Source organism: Pholcus phalangioides, unplaced genomic scaffold, assembly GCF_987345545.1.
Source record: "Pholcus phalangioides strain wild (caught in Gottingen) unplaced genomic scaffold, Ppha-v1.0 ptg000008l_1, whole genome shotgun sequence".
Lineage (NCBI taxonomy): Eukaryota > Metazoa > Arthropoda > Arachnida > Araneae > Pholcidae > Pholcus > Pholcus phalangioides.
Genome location: NW_028301601.1, coordinates 24143822 through 24158003, shown reverse-complemented (window position 1 = coordinate 24158003; position 14182 = coordinate 24143822). Strand labels below are relative to the sequence as shown.

Here is a 14182-nt window from a genome sequence, read left to right as displayed (position 1 = left end):
AGTTGCTCATACGGCGCAGCTTTTGCCCTCCTTCGAGTATCGTTCGCAGATCTGGTAGGCAGTTGGGTGGTGGACTCCGAAGTGAGCCCTTGCCATTGTTGCCAGCCGGCATTCATGTCAGCCAATGGGGTCTTTGGGTGCTGTGCTGCGGGTCGATTAAGTGTTCTGTAAGTATGTCCAAGGTCACACTTGACTGATCTGCAAATGTGCTGCGGATCACTTAAGTGATATGTATGTGTGCCGCGGGTCGCTTAAGTGATCAGGGAATGCGTCGCGGAGCATTTAATTCAAATGTAAATGTGTGCCGCCGGCTACTTATGTGATCTGGAATTGTGTCCTAGGTCACCTAAGTGATCTGGAATTGTGTCCTAGGTCACCTAAGTGATCTGTAAACGCCCTCTAGGTCACCTAAGTGATCTGCGAATGTGCCGCGGGTCACTTTAGTCATGTGGCAACAATGCCCCAGGTCACTTAAGCGATCTGCCACTTAATTCATTTTTATAAAATAAGGTTTGGAGTCGCACAAATCACATCCGATGTCTCTGAGTGCCACATTCAGCCCGCGGGTCGGACATGTATGGCTTATTTTCCATTTACGATTAGTAGTTGCCATTGAAAAAATGAAATTGTGATGCCGTTATTCATTCCAGAAAGACCTCGAAAGGGATCACCCGATATTCGCGCAGAGGCTGCAGGAACGACCCGAGGACGTCGTCGACACCGTCGAGGAAGGAATGCGCAGGGTCCTGGAGGAGAACTACGTCTTCGTGTACATGAGGCTGGCGATGAAGTGGCACGCGGCAACGCTCGGGTACGAACAGTTCGTGATGTCCAGCGAAGCGTTCAACGTCGTCCCAGTGGCCCTGGCGAGTCAGAAATGCCATCCTTGTGGTGCATCGTTCAGCCACGTGTGAGTATCCGAGGACGATGTCACTCTCCGCCGCTGTCCACACGAAGATGTTTGACAGCTGGGGCTGATGCGAAGATGAATTTTAGGAAAGAGATAAAAATTCAACTGTGCACTTACGGGGAATCCAACCCACTCCCTCTCACTTGCAGGGTAAACGCTCTAGACTAGCGTTTCTCAACCGCCAGGCCTTCCCATTAGTCAGGCTGGGCCGTGAGTGATTCACTTCACCAATTGCTGCACGTTAGTCGTATGACCGGGCCTTCTTGTTCCCAAGAAGAAGATCGACAGCGCCACGGGCTTTCAAAGGTGAGAACGACTGTGCTCTAGATCAGTGGTTCTCAACCGGGGGCCATATGCCCCCCCCCCCCCAGTTGTACTGGGATATTTCAAGGGGGCCATGACAGGTGGTTTGGAGGGCTGCAGAGAGCTGAGAAAAAAAATTAAGGTGTGAAGAAATTAAGCGTTTATATTAGTGACTACACACAATTACAGAATCCAACAAAACCCACCCATAAAACCAGGGCCGTCTTAGAGCAAGGACCCACCCGGGGCTCACCACCTACATTTTGCAGCAGGTTCCCTAGGATGGGGTTTTTCACAGGCCCCTTCTAGATTTTTCAGACCCATCCTCTATATAAAGTTTATAGTGAGAAAAACAAAAAATGATGAAAACCATATCAGGCCACGGGCTGCCGCTCTGTCAGTCTCACTCTTGTGAGGGGTCATGCCCGGGGGTTTCATGTTCATAAGTGACCCCACCTTATGATATTTTGTGTATTACAATAATTTTTGAAAATAAGTAGGAAATATGTAGGCTGTTTATTTCCGGCTAAGTATGGGACTACCGTAGCATCACATCACTTTGCCTAAGGGGCCCATCATGTTGATACGGTCCTGAATAGAACTCGGATTAGCGGGCAGCTCAATAAATTCTAGGCCAGTGGTCTGGAGGCCAAAATTTATTTGCAAAAATTTCGTTCAGTATAAATTCACTGAAAAAATCAATGCAATACGTATAAAGGATCTTGCTTCTAGATGAGGGTCGAAGACTCTGGGTAAGAAAGGGGGCCCACGGGCAAAAAAAGGTTAAGAAACACTGCTCTAGACTACAAAAGCAACGAATATCTCGATCTTTCCTTACAGCTCGTGTGCACTGAACGGAACAGTATGCGAGTATGTGGACGGTCGGACCTAACGCGGGCCAAAGCTCGCAATTGCTGACACTGCCACCAGATGGAGAATTATCCGAGAATGACGTCACTCTCCGTCATCCATTATAGTAGATATCCATTATGTCGACAGATAGCGAAGAGTGACGTAATGGATGTTGATCGGATACTGCATAGCAGGTATTGGCATATGAATAGCGAAGAGTGACATCATCCTCGGATAAGTCGACATCTGGTGGCAGTGTCAGCAATTGTGAGCTTTGACCTCAATTAGGTCTGACCGTCCTGATACGCACACGAGCTCTAAGGCAAGATTGAGATATTCGGGTTGCCGTTAAGTGGTCGAGGAGCAGCGGTTCTCAACCTTTGAAAGCCCGTGGCCCGGTTAATTTTTTTTTTTGTCCGGGAACAAGAAGGCCCGGTCACGCACATGATTAACGAGCAGCAATTGGAGACGTGAATCACACATGGCACTGCGTGACTAATGTCAAAGCCGGGTGGTTGAGAAACACTAGTCTAGAGCACTCACCCGGCAAGTGAGAGAACGTGAGTTCCCCGCAAGGACAGTTGAATTTTCCTTTCTTTCCTAAATTCATCTCCGCATCAGCTAGCTGTAAAAAAACTTTCAAATGTGAGTATGGTGTTTCCTCGTACCTAAGGGGGTCATTCTAGTATTACGTCAGCATCGGGGGGGGGGGGTTTCGGATTTGCTGAGTTTTGATGACAAGTGGGGGGGGGGGGTTGAAGGTTGCTTACGTCATCAACCACCCCTTTTGAAGATATGAAATATTCTGAGCTGCTGACGAAATTTTGCTGACAAGGGGGGGGGAGGGGGGGTCAAAAATGGCTAAAAATCTGCTTACTTAATACTTGAATGGCCCCTAATATGCCGTTTGATATAGTCAAAGTGTGTCAAATTGAAGCATGTCAATGATCGAAGATCTGAAGTCCTGTTGTTGTCTTCCGTAGTGTCGATCGACTGGAGGAGACTGGATTCTTCAGCAAATGGTACGACGAATCTTTTACGATGGCCCGTATCACCGCCAAGCAGCCGGAACCGGATCCACGAGTGAGGGCCCTGTCCTTGTCCGATATACAGGGAGCCTTCTACTTACTTTGCTGCAGTCACGTACTATCGATACTTGTGTTTCTCGGAGAGAAACTGGTCTCCAAATGTTGTTCCTTCAAACCACGCTTCGACGGCACCAAATCAAAGTCAAAGAAGCCGCCGAAGAGAAGGAATACGATGCAGAAAATGCCACGTCGTGAACCGCATCTTCTCAGCTTTCCAAACAGTCTGTATTATCCGAGTAAACGGAACACTGTTCACCTCGTACTGCAATTCGCCAACGTACAGGGTGATGGTCACTATTTACCATAACCGTCATCGAAGAATGATGGGCTGGCTCGTCGTTGACGACACCTTCATTCATTTGCCAGTTACTTTTCCAGGATCCGGAAAATTCGCCTCCATTTCGTCGCCAGGAATTTTTGACACAGGAACGTTTTAACACCCCCCCCCCCCCCGATCACGTGTGTGAGCGATTGAGAGCGCACACAGTACGAGTGGGTGAGTACCCAATAAAAAATATGAATTATTTAATGTTTTGCACACATTTTTGGAGCCTACTCATTATATTTATACAAGAGGAGAAATGTCCGGTCAAGTTTCCGTAAATCTCTTTTAAAACAGTCGCTGCCCCACCAGAACGTTTCACTCCTGACATTTGGCCCCGACTGAGAGTGATTAAGTGCATGACTTATGAGCATTAAGTTCTGGGGGAGGCCATAGAGTTACAGACGTTTCAAATTCCCCATAGCCAAAAAATCGCATAGAGCAATGTTTCTCAACCGCCGGGCCCTGATATCATTCATACCGGGCCGCGAGTGATTTTCCGTTGGTCGTGTTTGACCGGGCCTCCGACTCACAAAAATGAATGAAATCGGGCCGCGGGCTTGAAAATGTTGAGAACCACTGCCATAGAGTATAGATTAAGGTCTGGGGATGGCCATAGATTACGGAAGTGCAGGCTGATGACACGTTCTTCAGTAAAATGTGTTTTAAGAACACTTAACACACAATGCAATGTGCTGAAGGCCAGTAAATGTGTGCTGCCCTCTGTTTTTGATCACTTGCGAATATGCAATCCCATAATACAGAAAATAATCGAGCATCGCTGGGATATGAATGGGGAGAATTCTTTTTTTCTTTTTGGTATTATGGCTGAGGAAAATGCTCTCCGTGTGAGAGCACTTTCGAAGGGAATAGGTTCCACAGAATTACGCTGATTCTGTGGAACCTATAAAAGGATATATCGGATTCATTTTAAAGATTACTTCCGATAGTTTTGGGTGACAATTAAAGAAAGAAATGCTTCCGAGGTGTGATGAGTTCCTGGAGGCCGATCAATGCCGTGGAGCACTGTTTCAGAAAAACTATCCGACTACTGCAACTGAGCATCAAATATATTTGGACGTTTCATTCACTTCAGCGATTCGTTTTCAACTTTTCACATGTATATGAGGAGCCAGTGCTTCTGCAAGACTACCAATGTGGGCCGGGACTTTGACAATCGAGTTACTTAAGTCGTCTATGAAAGCAGCTGTGGCTCCTCCTGTAGAGCAACCGTCGGACCCAGGATGTCACAGATCCCGATACCCACCAGAGTTGTTTGATCCGTGTCCTGTGCACAAATGACAGTGGCCCCCAAAACAACAAAGCCGCAGTTTGCATGCCGTATAATCTAGACACTGACCACTGTTATTTCCAGCCAAAATTTGTTCCTAAAGTGCAAGTCCCCCCCCCCCCCTTCCCCACAGGGTGTTGTAGTCAAAAAACAGGAGGATGATGATTCTGATTCAGATTCTTCTGGAAATTCAGGCGACGAAATCGACAGATGATGGTCCAAGTTTATGTGCTATCAAACTTCAGAGGACAATCAAGAAAGGATATTGCCGAAGTTAAAATCTTCCGCCATCATCATATATGTCTTAAAATAACACAAGTCATTTGGAAAATTTCAGGTACCATAAAAAAAAAAATAGGACTAATGTTAATCAGAAGAAAAAACAAAGGACTAAGAGGGGTCGTAGGCCAGCTGATTCTTTGCCCTGTTGACCCAGGGGTAGTAGATCTAATTTGGATCCCGAGGAGTTTGTCAAGAGGAGTATGCACAACATAGACATCACCAAGATTAGAGGTCTGCTCTACAGCACCTTATAGTTCAAATACAAGAACTGAAATGTGTGCCAAAGGCACCCAAAGCGACTATACTCAGGAAAGCTAAGTACTGAAAATTGAATAAAAACATTCGTCTTATATATGAGTATAAATATGGTAATTAGCCAAAAACGCAGTTGGTTTCAGTGCATCAACAATTCTTTGCAGTTGGCGTAAGGCTGAAACGCATCACACTGACGTGATGTGATTATTGCTTTGCATCACATTGTGATGTGGGAATTCCACATAAAATAATTTTCACGAATCAGAATTCACAATGTTTCCAAGATGACATAAAATCACGTCACACCAGTGTGTTTCGGCCTGTACACTCCCCACTCACGTTAGTACTAGAACAAAAATGCGTCGTAATCAGGTGGTGTTTACAAAACTTCTATGGTTTTGCATGCTTGGCACAGCTCTGAATAGCCTGCCTGTCCATATAGCTCAAATTGAACGTTTTACTGCAAAGCCGACACCACATTTTCTTTTCGCCGTGATTGTGAGCGCTCCTCATAACAGTCTTTTACTGTAATTTTTATTTGAGAACTAAAAAAAAAAACTAACTAACATTAAAATAAAATTGAATGTTATTCATTTGACTTACCATTAAGGTTTGTTTGTGAATTTCATAATGTTATGTGATATTAGACATTATTCTCGAGTAACATTAGGCATTATTCTTGAGTAGAAATTTAATTTGTTTTAACTAGATTACATAACGTATGTAAAACAAATTCTCATAAGAATTAATTAGAATCTTATGTCAGAACAACTGGAAAAAAGTTATCGGATAGGCAATAGCTAAAATTTAACATTTAAGAATATATAAGCCATAACTTTATTGCAGGAAAATTGCAGTTTGCATTATATACTGTGAAAATCTGTCTCAGACAGACACTAGAATAGACAGGAACCTGTCTTGAATGGAATCAAAAAATAGTTCAATCGATGATTAGTGCTTCAATGTGCATCTTCACAGAACAGAAATGCATGAAATATTACTTTAGTCTCTTGATATTTCATTTCTTGCGGTTCTACTGTAGTATGAATCTGTTTTTTTAAAGCATGTGCAACATTAATTTTTTTTAACAGCTTTAAGCAAAAATCAAAAATTAATAGAATTTTATTAATTTCAGATATTGGTAAATAGGCACGACACCAAAAAGATTAAAAAGAAAAGAAAAAGATAATTTTTAATATTTATAGCAAATACTCAAATATAATTAGAACATTCTAGCTTCTTAATTATCAATCCTTTTGTATCATAGCTTGTGTCGCTGCTATGCTGGGACTGTTGATAGTTTCACCCAAAGATTCCAACAGTTCTTTACGATAGTCATCGAAATCTCCATCTATTTCGTCAATGTTCTGGTTTTCAATGACCCAAAGTTGACAGTTTGTTTCACGAATCAACCGCTCGTCGTGGGTAACAATGACAACACCTGAAATGAAACATTTAAAACAAATTGGCTTATTTAATTCTTCATTCAACCTTTAAACACAATGCGGAAAAACTTTTAAATTTACTTTTTTTGAGAAAATCCACACTTGGTTATTTTGCACAAAAGAAATGAAATATCAAATTTATGGTTAATTTGTATCTTATCTTATAAAGGGTCCATTTTCAGATTTCAAATTTTATGAAAGGTCTGGGAAACTGACCCTAATTTCGACTAGACAGACCCCCCCCCCCCCCCCGAAAACTATCTCAAAATGAAATATAGAATATAAATTTGGTTTATTTTTATATGAGTGTGGTGATGGACTTGCCCTAGGTAGTTGCACAGAATCATGTGATATCTGCTGGCGGTCAGTCGGTCGACAGAATCTTCCAACTGCAATCAATTGTTTTTTCATCTGCAAATGTGGAATGTTTGTGAGAAAAGAAGAGCAATGTACTGTTATTCGTGTTTTGGAGGCATGTTAAGTGAAATGGCAATCGAAGGCAGTGTTTGGTGAATATGCGCTGTCATTGTCACGTATGAAAGACTGGCACAAGTGTTTCCACTGTGCACTCACTTTCATTCAGTGAAATTTAATGATGGCACGTACTGGAACCAAGTACTCTCACCTTCTTGCTAATGGCCCTTATTGTGCGTCATCTCTTTGGGTTGATCATCTGGCCAACTTCTTTCACCAAAGCGTGCATGATGGCGAAGTGACCTTGACCAGGTCGCACATTATAATTTACAGATTCCAGTCCCTTCCGGAAACACTTGTGCCAGACCTGCACACAAACAAAATATTTAACAAGCTTCCAGCGACCACCGATATATGGAGCCTTCATTTCCAACCCAACTCATTAATGGCAGTAAATTGCAGTATAGTGATGTGAGCAACATAACACGTTGCTCCTCTTCACTCCCAAACATTCCACAGATGCAGATGAAAAAAACAGGCAATTGCATGTTGGACAATACTGCCAACACATATTACGGGATCCTGTGTGACTACCTAGGGCAAGTCCATTCCGCAGCAGATGTTGCCTTCCTCACTCTTCCTGCATCACACACAAAATATATCATTACTCAAGATATATTAAATAAATGTAAAAAAAGTAGGGGAAAAAACACATTTCAACCACCTGCTGACAAGAATACTCACCTCCTTCATATCTGGTCAAGGCATCAGCCAAAGCATCGATAGACTCAATATCCAAATTATTTGTCGGTTCATCCTGAAAAAATGAAACATGAATACCAACAAGATCAATAAATAGTGAAATTAGATAAATATGAAAATGTATGCTTTAATGTTTGTGTCTCAGTAAATACAGTAAGAAACTCCAAAAATAACTGCTAATGAAATCTTGAAAAAAGCAGCTATTTTTAGTGGTTCTGAGGTGGCCATTGCAAGAGGCTTCAACTCATAGAATTGAGATTAAACAACCATGGGCCAAATGGAAATTTCTATTACACATATTTTGTTCACATTTTGCATCTGGAACCCATGTGCAATTCTTTTGTAAAGTTTTCAGGTACAGGTTTGTAAACTTGCCGCTGTGGTGGTCGAGTGGTCATAGTGACGGACTCGCATCGCGGGGTCCCGGGTTCGAGCCCCACCGTCACCACAGTGGTGGTCGGCTGAAGTTGGTTTTCTGTGGTTCCCAACTTCAAGGCGCAAATGCGAGCCGATCTCCCTGTTAAAAAGTCTCGCCACAGAGAGCAATAGGCCTACAAACAGTATAAATATTCAGTCACTACACATCGCTCACTCCACTTCTGAGATATAGATGGCAGCACTTAAAAATCATACACAACACTAGATACGCACTCAGACTGTTAGGTACATGCACTTACAATTCCGGCACAATTCCCTAGGTAGTAAATTGCCCATAGCGATAGACCTGAGTTGTGCTCGGCTTGAAAAAAAAAAAAAAAAAAGTTTGTAAACTTTAGTAAATTGCCTATGGCGATAGACCTAAGTTGTGTGCTCGGTTGGAAAAAAAAGAAAAAAGGTTTGTAAACTTGCTCTTTAGAAACTCACTACTTTATTAACTTTTACAACTTGTGACTCATTCCTGAGTGCTACCAATAAGTGTAACTAGACAGGGACCCATAGATCTCAGTTAACAAGTAATTAGAAGTCAATAATTGATGAGTTATTGCTGGCTAGCGCAGAATGCCATATTAACCCTCTGACTGCTCAATTTGTGGACCGAAATTGCTTCAAAAATTGCGTAATTTTTTTCAGTGAATTTTAAAAGTGAAGTTTGTGCGGTAATACCACGTGCGTTCAAATGCCGCAATTTAGTGGACAACTAACGACATCTGTTGGCCAAAACATAAATGAAACGTCTAATACTGTATAATTTATTTCAGTGGTTAAACGGGGGGAAAACGGGATGCGTTCCTCAATAAAGGAAGAAAAACACATGCCCGCGGAAATCGCGGGATGAGCAGATTTTGCTACATTTGAGTTGCCCGTGGAAATCGCGGGATGAGCAGCCAGAGGGTTAACCTCTGCTTTTGTTTTTGCTTGGGAATATTCACCCCAACTGTAGATGTGATAACTGAAATTTTCACATACTTACGCTTTTTACCTTGAAGTGTACAAGGTGCTAAATATATAGGCCTACAAGTATCATATCCTGAGAGACGATAATCAGCGTGAATCATAAGAAATAAAGGAAAGTTGTTTTTCTCCAGTGGAGACTTTTTTCCCCCCGAAGTTCATCTCTGCACTAATAAGCATAAAATATTTTTCTTTGATACATATTATATTTCATGTATAAAAATATATATATATTTCTATCCCTTTCAGACTAGTGCTACAAATGAGTGGGTTGCTTTTCTCACTACTACTACTAAACCACACAAGCACCATTCCTCTGCGGAATTTCTAATGAATAGTACATGCTGAAATGTGCATGCTGTGAACCTAATGTTAAGTTTTTTACTGTGTAATGCTTGTTATGTGTAGTGCCACCGTCTGTCATCAATTTAAAAAATTGATTGCAGATCTGCATGCATGTCATCCACATTCCTCTGCTTCTTTTCACAGAATTTTTTCTTTAGACCTCAAGAAGTCCTGCTCCAGCTTAGAGGAATGTGTAAGCTTTGAGTTAGAAATATGGTGAATATGAACTTTGGGGACTTTCATCAGAGCACCACACTTAAAGTTGATTTTTAAGATGGCTTCCAGGGAAAGTGTCTCTGGGAAAAGTGATTTATTACATAAAATTTAGAAATAAAATTCTGTGTGAAGATGAACATACCCTGAACATTTTACTGAAACAATTTGAACGAAGTGAATTATTTGTTTACAAAAAAGAAAAAAAATTGAAAGATGAAGATTGTTTAATGCATTTTTTTGAGTATCAAAAATACAAAAAAAAAAACATTTTGAAAATTCCAAAAAATGAATGCTTGGGTCCAGTGTTGACCAATACGCATCGATATGCGTGATTCACTCATCAAAATTCAATTTTACTCCTCTGAATTTCATTGAGGAGTGACAATACTCCTTCAAATTTTTAGTTTTTTTAATAGTGTTATTTCTAACTGATTACGAAATATACCCCTCGTTTTGCAAAAATGCCCCTTAAAACTTTGGAGAGGAGCGAGATTACTTCCCAAAATTATAGTTTTTGATAGTACTGCTTGGGTTTGAAAGGGATAACGTAAGCCAGAAATGTGACTTCTTAAAATGGAAATTGAGTTTTTTAAACACATATGTGTGTGCATATTATCAACGACTGAATACAGTTGTTGTCACAGTATATGTGTGAAGATTCCATTCTTACCAATATAAGGACATCAGGTGCTCTCAGAGCCAGCTCAGCCATGGCTACTCTTGCTTTCTGTCCTCCAGATAGATCTCTGTTTTTGATTGTGTGTGCATGACTGACTAAACCAGTACTGCCAAGTTGCTTCCGGGCATCTTGATAGTTCAGATTAAACAACCGCTAAAGGCAACAGAAATCATCCAATGAATACATATTTGGAAAAGAAAAAAACAACAACTACAGAATACTATTTCAAATTATAAAACTTATGAGTAGAGCCAGGAAGTTTAGGGACTAAAAATGGTTGAAATAGACAGACACAAAAGCACTTAAAATGCTTAAAATAGGCATTTAAAAAGGTATAATTAATGGAAGAAAGGCAAAATAACTAAAAGCCTAAATATATGTAGCTAAAAACTGGTTGCACTTACTGTCTACTGTTTCAATTATAGCTTATAATAACTGCATTATTTTCAAAATTTAATTGATTTCATGCCAAAAATAAAGTTCTTGTCGTCTCTCAGGCGTAGGCTGATTCAAGGCCAGCATTAACAGACCCGGAGCCCATAGAAAAAGTTAATGTGGGACTCCTTCCAATTACAAATAAGTCTCATTCATTTGATGCATTGTTTGAAGAATCCATTATCATTTTTATAGTTGCAACACAGTGACCATGTTTTACTATTGTAAAAAAAAAACTAGCTTTTCTTCATTCATATTACAACAAATGTGGGCACATACTTTGAGAGCAGGGCCTGGTATGGCTGCTCCCGTCACACATCTCTGAAGACGTCTCTGAACAATTCAATTAAATACCAAATTCCTAAAATAACTGCCCATAGTCATTTGTGAAAAAAACACACAATTAAAATGAGCCCAAATGCAATATGTGCACTAGGGCAAAGCCCACTAAACTCCTGCATGGCCTGGGTAAGTTACGGCGTCAACTAATGCCCCTTAGGACAGCGATCAGTCATCTATACATGTACAATGCAGTCCAATACATGAGTAAGATATGTAACAAGGAGGAACTTTGCTGCTTAACCATACATGCAACTTTATAATACATTCCTCTACAGAATTTCCAATGAATTGGTACAGGTCGGGATGTGCATGTTGTGAGCCTAACATGACGTTTGTTATGTATAGTTCTGCCAAAAAGCTCTCTAACTGTGAGTGAAATGATATATTGAATAATTGTATAGTTGTAGGACTGTTCTTCTCTGAGGCAAGACTTTTAACCCTGCATAGCTGCCAACTTTTGAAAATGAAAATTCTGGAGATTTTCGCGCAAACCCGTATTTTATGCTAAAACCACTCCCTAATAAATACAATAGGGATTTTTCCAAATAAAATACGGATTTTCTAAACATAAAAGTTAAAGCGTAGGGAATAAAATCCCTACTCAAAAACTGAAGTCAAATTAAAATAGGGATTTTACACACATGGAAGTTAAACCCTTGGGAATAAAATTCCTACGCAAAAAACAAGTGAAATTGGAGGCCAAAACTTCAATGATGTAAAAATAAATATTGTGTTCAATCAGAAACACTGTGAACAAACATTCTGCGTGAATGACCCTAAAATCATCAGAAGATGAAAGAAAACACCGTCAATTTTTGAAGAACACTGACTTTTTGTGACACTTGCTTGATGGGGTTTTTTTCATTTCACGAGTGATGATGGCAGTCTTTCCATGACCGATGTTTATGTCCGTAACACAACTTGTACAAAAAGGAAAAGTCGGCCCTCTTCTGGAACATTTGATGAAAGGAAATTCATCGGAATAAGTATCTTTAAAATTGATTAAATATGTTTTTGCTTATCAGTATTCATGCTTTCTTATATCGCACATACCTAACTTCAACAAAAGAAATTTTGACCATATATGCGTCACTATAATCTTCAATTATTATCCAGGACTATTGGCTGCTAAGCCATTTCCCTGCAGGATAAGACAAACAACTTTCTTGTTACCATCAGAGGGTTTGTAAAACTTCCTTAAAAAAGGAATTTCCCCATTTACGACGTGTGACGTCATTTCGAAAGGGGGGAAAAAAAAGAGGCTTCATGCCCCACAAGAAATTTCTTAGGGATTGTTTTCATACGCGGGGATTTTTTTTAATGAAGTAGGGAATGTTTAGGGACAATTAGGGATTTTTGTGATTTTCATAAAAATTCTGGAGATTTAAGAACTTTTCGGGAGGTCAGGCGCGATGAAGCTAAAATTCGGGAGACTTGGCAGCTATGACCCTGAGATCAGCTCACATTTGCAACTTGAGGGAACCACAGAAAACCATGTTCGGTCGACCACCACTGCGGCATTGAAGAACAAACAAACAAGGAGGAACAAACTTCTAAATTTTCTCTGCTTCTCTCATACATAACTGTGTTTGTATGAAACAAAAAAAAATCCATGCCTAACACTTTCTGGGGAAAGCAAAGTTAAATGCAGGGGGGACACTTGCACTTATTTGCGTTTAAATATTGCTGGAAGTGATATAAGTTCCAAGAGGCTTCATGATAATAATTAATACTAAGATTTGAAGATTTCAAAAATATCAGGTCTTTTGAAGGGTCTCCATGCTCAAAATATCCAAGTTCTATAGAATATAGCCTCTGTATTCTCGGAAAAACTTGAAATAATGTTAAAATAGGCATTTTGATTGAACTTCCGGGCTCTACTTATGAGTTTGCCATGAAAATGAAATAGAATTTTTTACCTGAAGATATTCGACCGGGGTTTCCTCCAAGTTCAATTGTTCTCCAGAATGTTGATCGAATCTGCCAATTCGCTGAATAAATAAAAACAAAAATTGATTAGAAATCAAATGGACTAAATTCTTCAAACAACTGAAAATCGGCAAAAACCTCTTTTTTTTGCAACTTTGCAATTTACGAAGCACCATATAAGCATAGGGTCAGGTGGGGTAAAATGGTCATAAAAAGAGGTGTTTTCATCTTTGAAGAGGTATAACCATATGACTTTTTCAAAAATAGGATATCTTTTGGCTGATATTTTACATTACATTCTTAGAGAGTATATTAGCACATTTTTCAAAAATATTTTTTGAGTGTAACAGTTTTTTTTCTGCAACTTTTTAGACCTCACTTTTATGACCACTTTACCCCATGGGGTGGGGTAAAGTGAGTAGTGCATGGGGTAAAATGGTCATACCAAATAATAATGAAATTTTAAGAAAATAATCAGTGGGCATTGAAATTTTATTTAACACATTTATCAAACAATCATTCTATACTTTTAAATTTATAACTTTTAATGTACTCTGTGGTTATAAAGATCGGCTTCATTAGGATCTTCAAATACAACTGATCTCTTATTTCATCTATGTCCTTATTTTCTGGAAAGGTATAAAAATTCATTATTTAAGCTTTTTCAAGATATTCAACAGATAATAAATCCTTATTAATCACTTGTCTGATAATTTGCATTATTGGTTTTTGTTCTCTTCATAATAAACCAGCACCCCACACACACAGCCTTCTGACATTTTTCATAAAGTTTGAATAGTTATAGATTTGTGTCAGATCTTCCAGAAATTTTTTTTTTTGGCTATGGGAGTTTAATGTAATTTTTGCATATTTATTTTGTGGCAGTCAAAGTTCAACTATTTCCTTAATTAGGATTTCTC

At 39.7% G+C, this 14182-nt stretch overlaps 1 protein-coding gene across 1 annotated transcript in view; it reads right to left on the bottom strand.

Moving 5' to 3' along the window:
- Positions 1 to 6469: 6469 nt before the first annotated feature.
- LOC149084059 (ATP-binding cassette sub-family F member 1) overlaps positions 6470 to 14182 on the bottom strand; it is a 29600-nt gene continuing 21887 nt past the window's right edge. Inside the window, exons 15-18 of the mRNA XM_089234414.1 lie at positions 13253 to 13324; positions 10548 to 10709; positions 7907 to 7979; positions 6470 to 6744 (exon numbers count right to left, since the gene is read on the bottom strand). Of these exons, the coding sequence (XP_089090540.1) occupies positions 6551 to 6744; positions 7907 to 7979; positions 10548 to 10709; positions 13253 to 13324 (501 nt within the window). The 3' untranslated portion in view covers positions 6470 to 6550. The remainder of the gene's footprint in view (positions 6745 to 7906; positions 7980 to 10547; positions 10710 to 13252; positions 13325 to 14182) is intronic.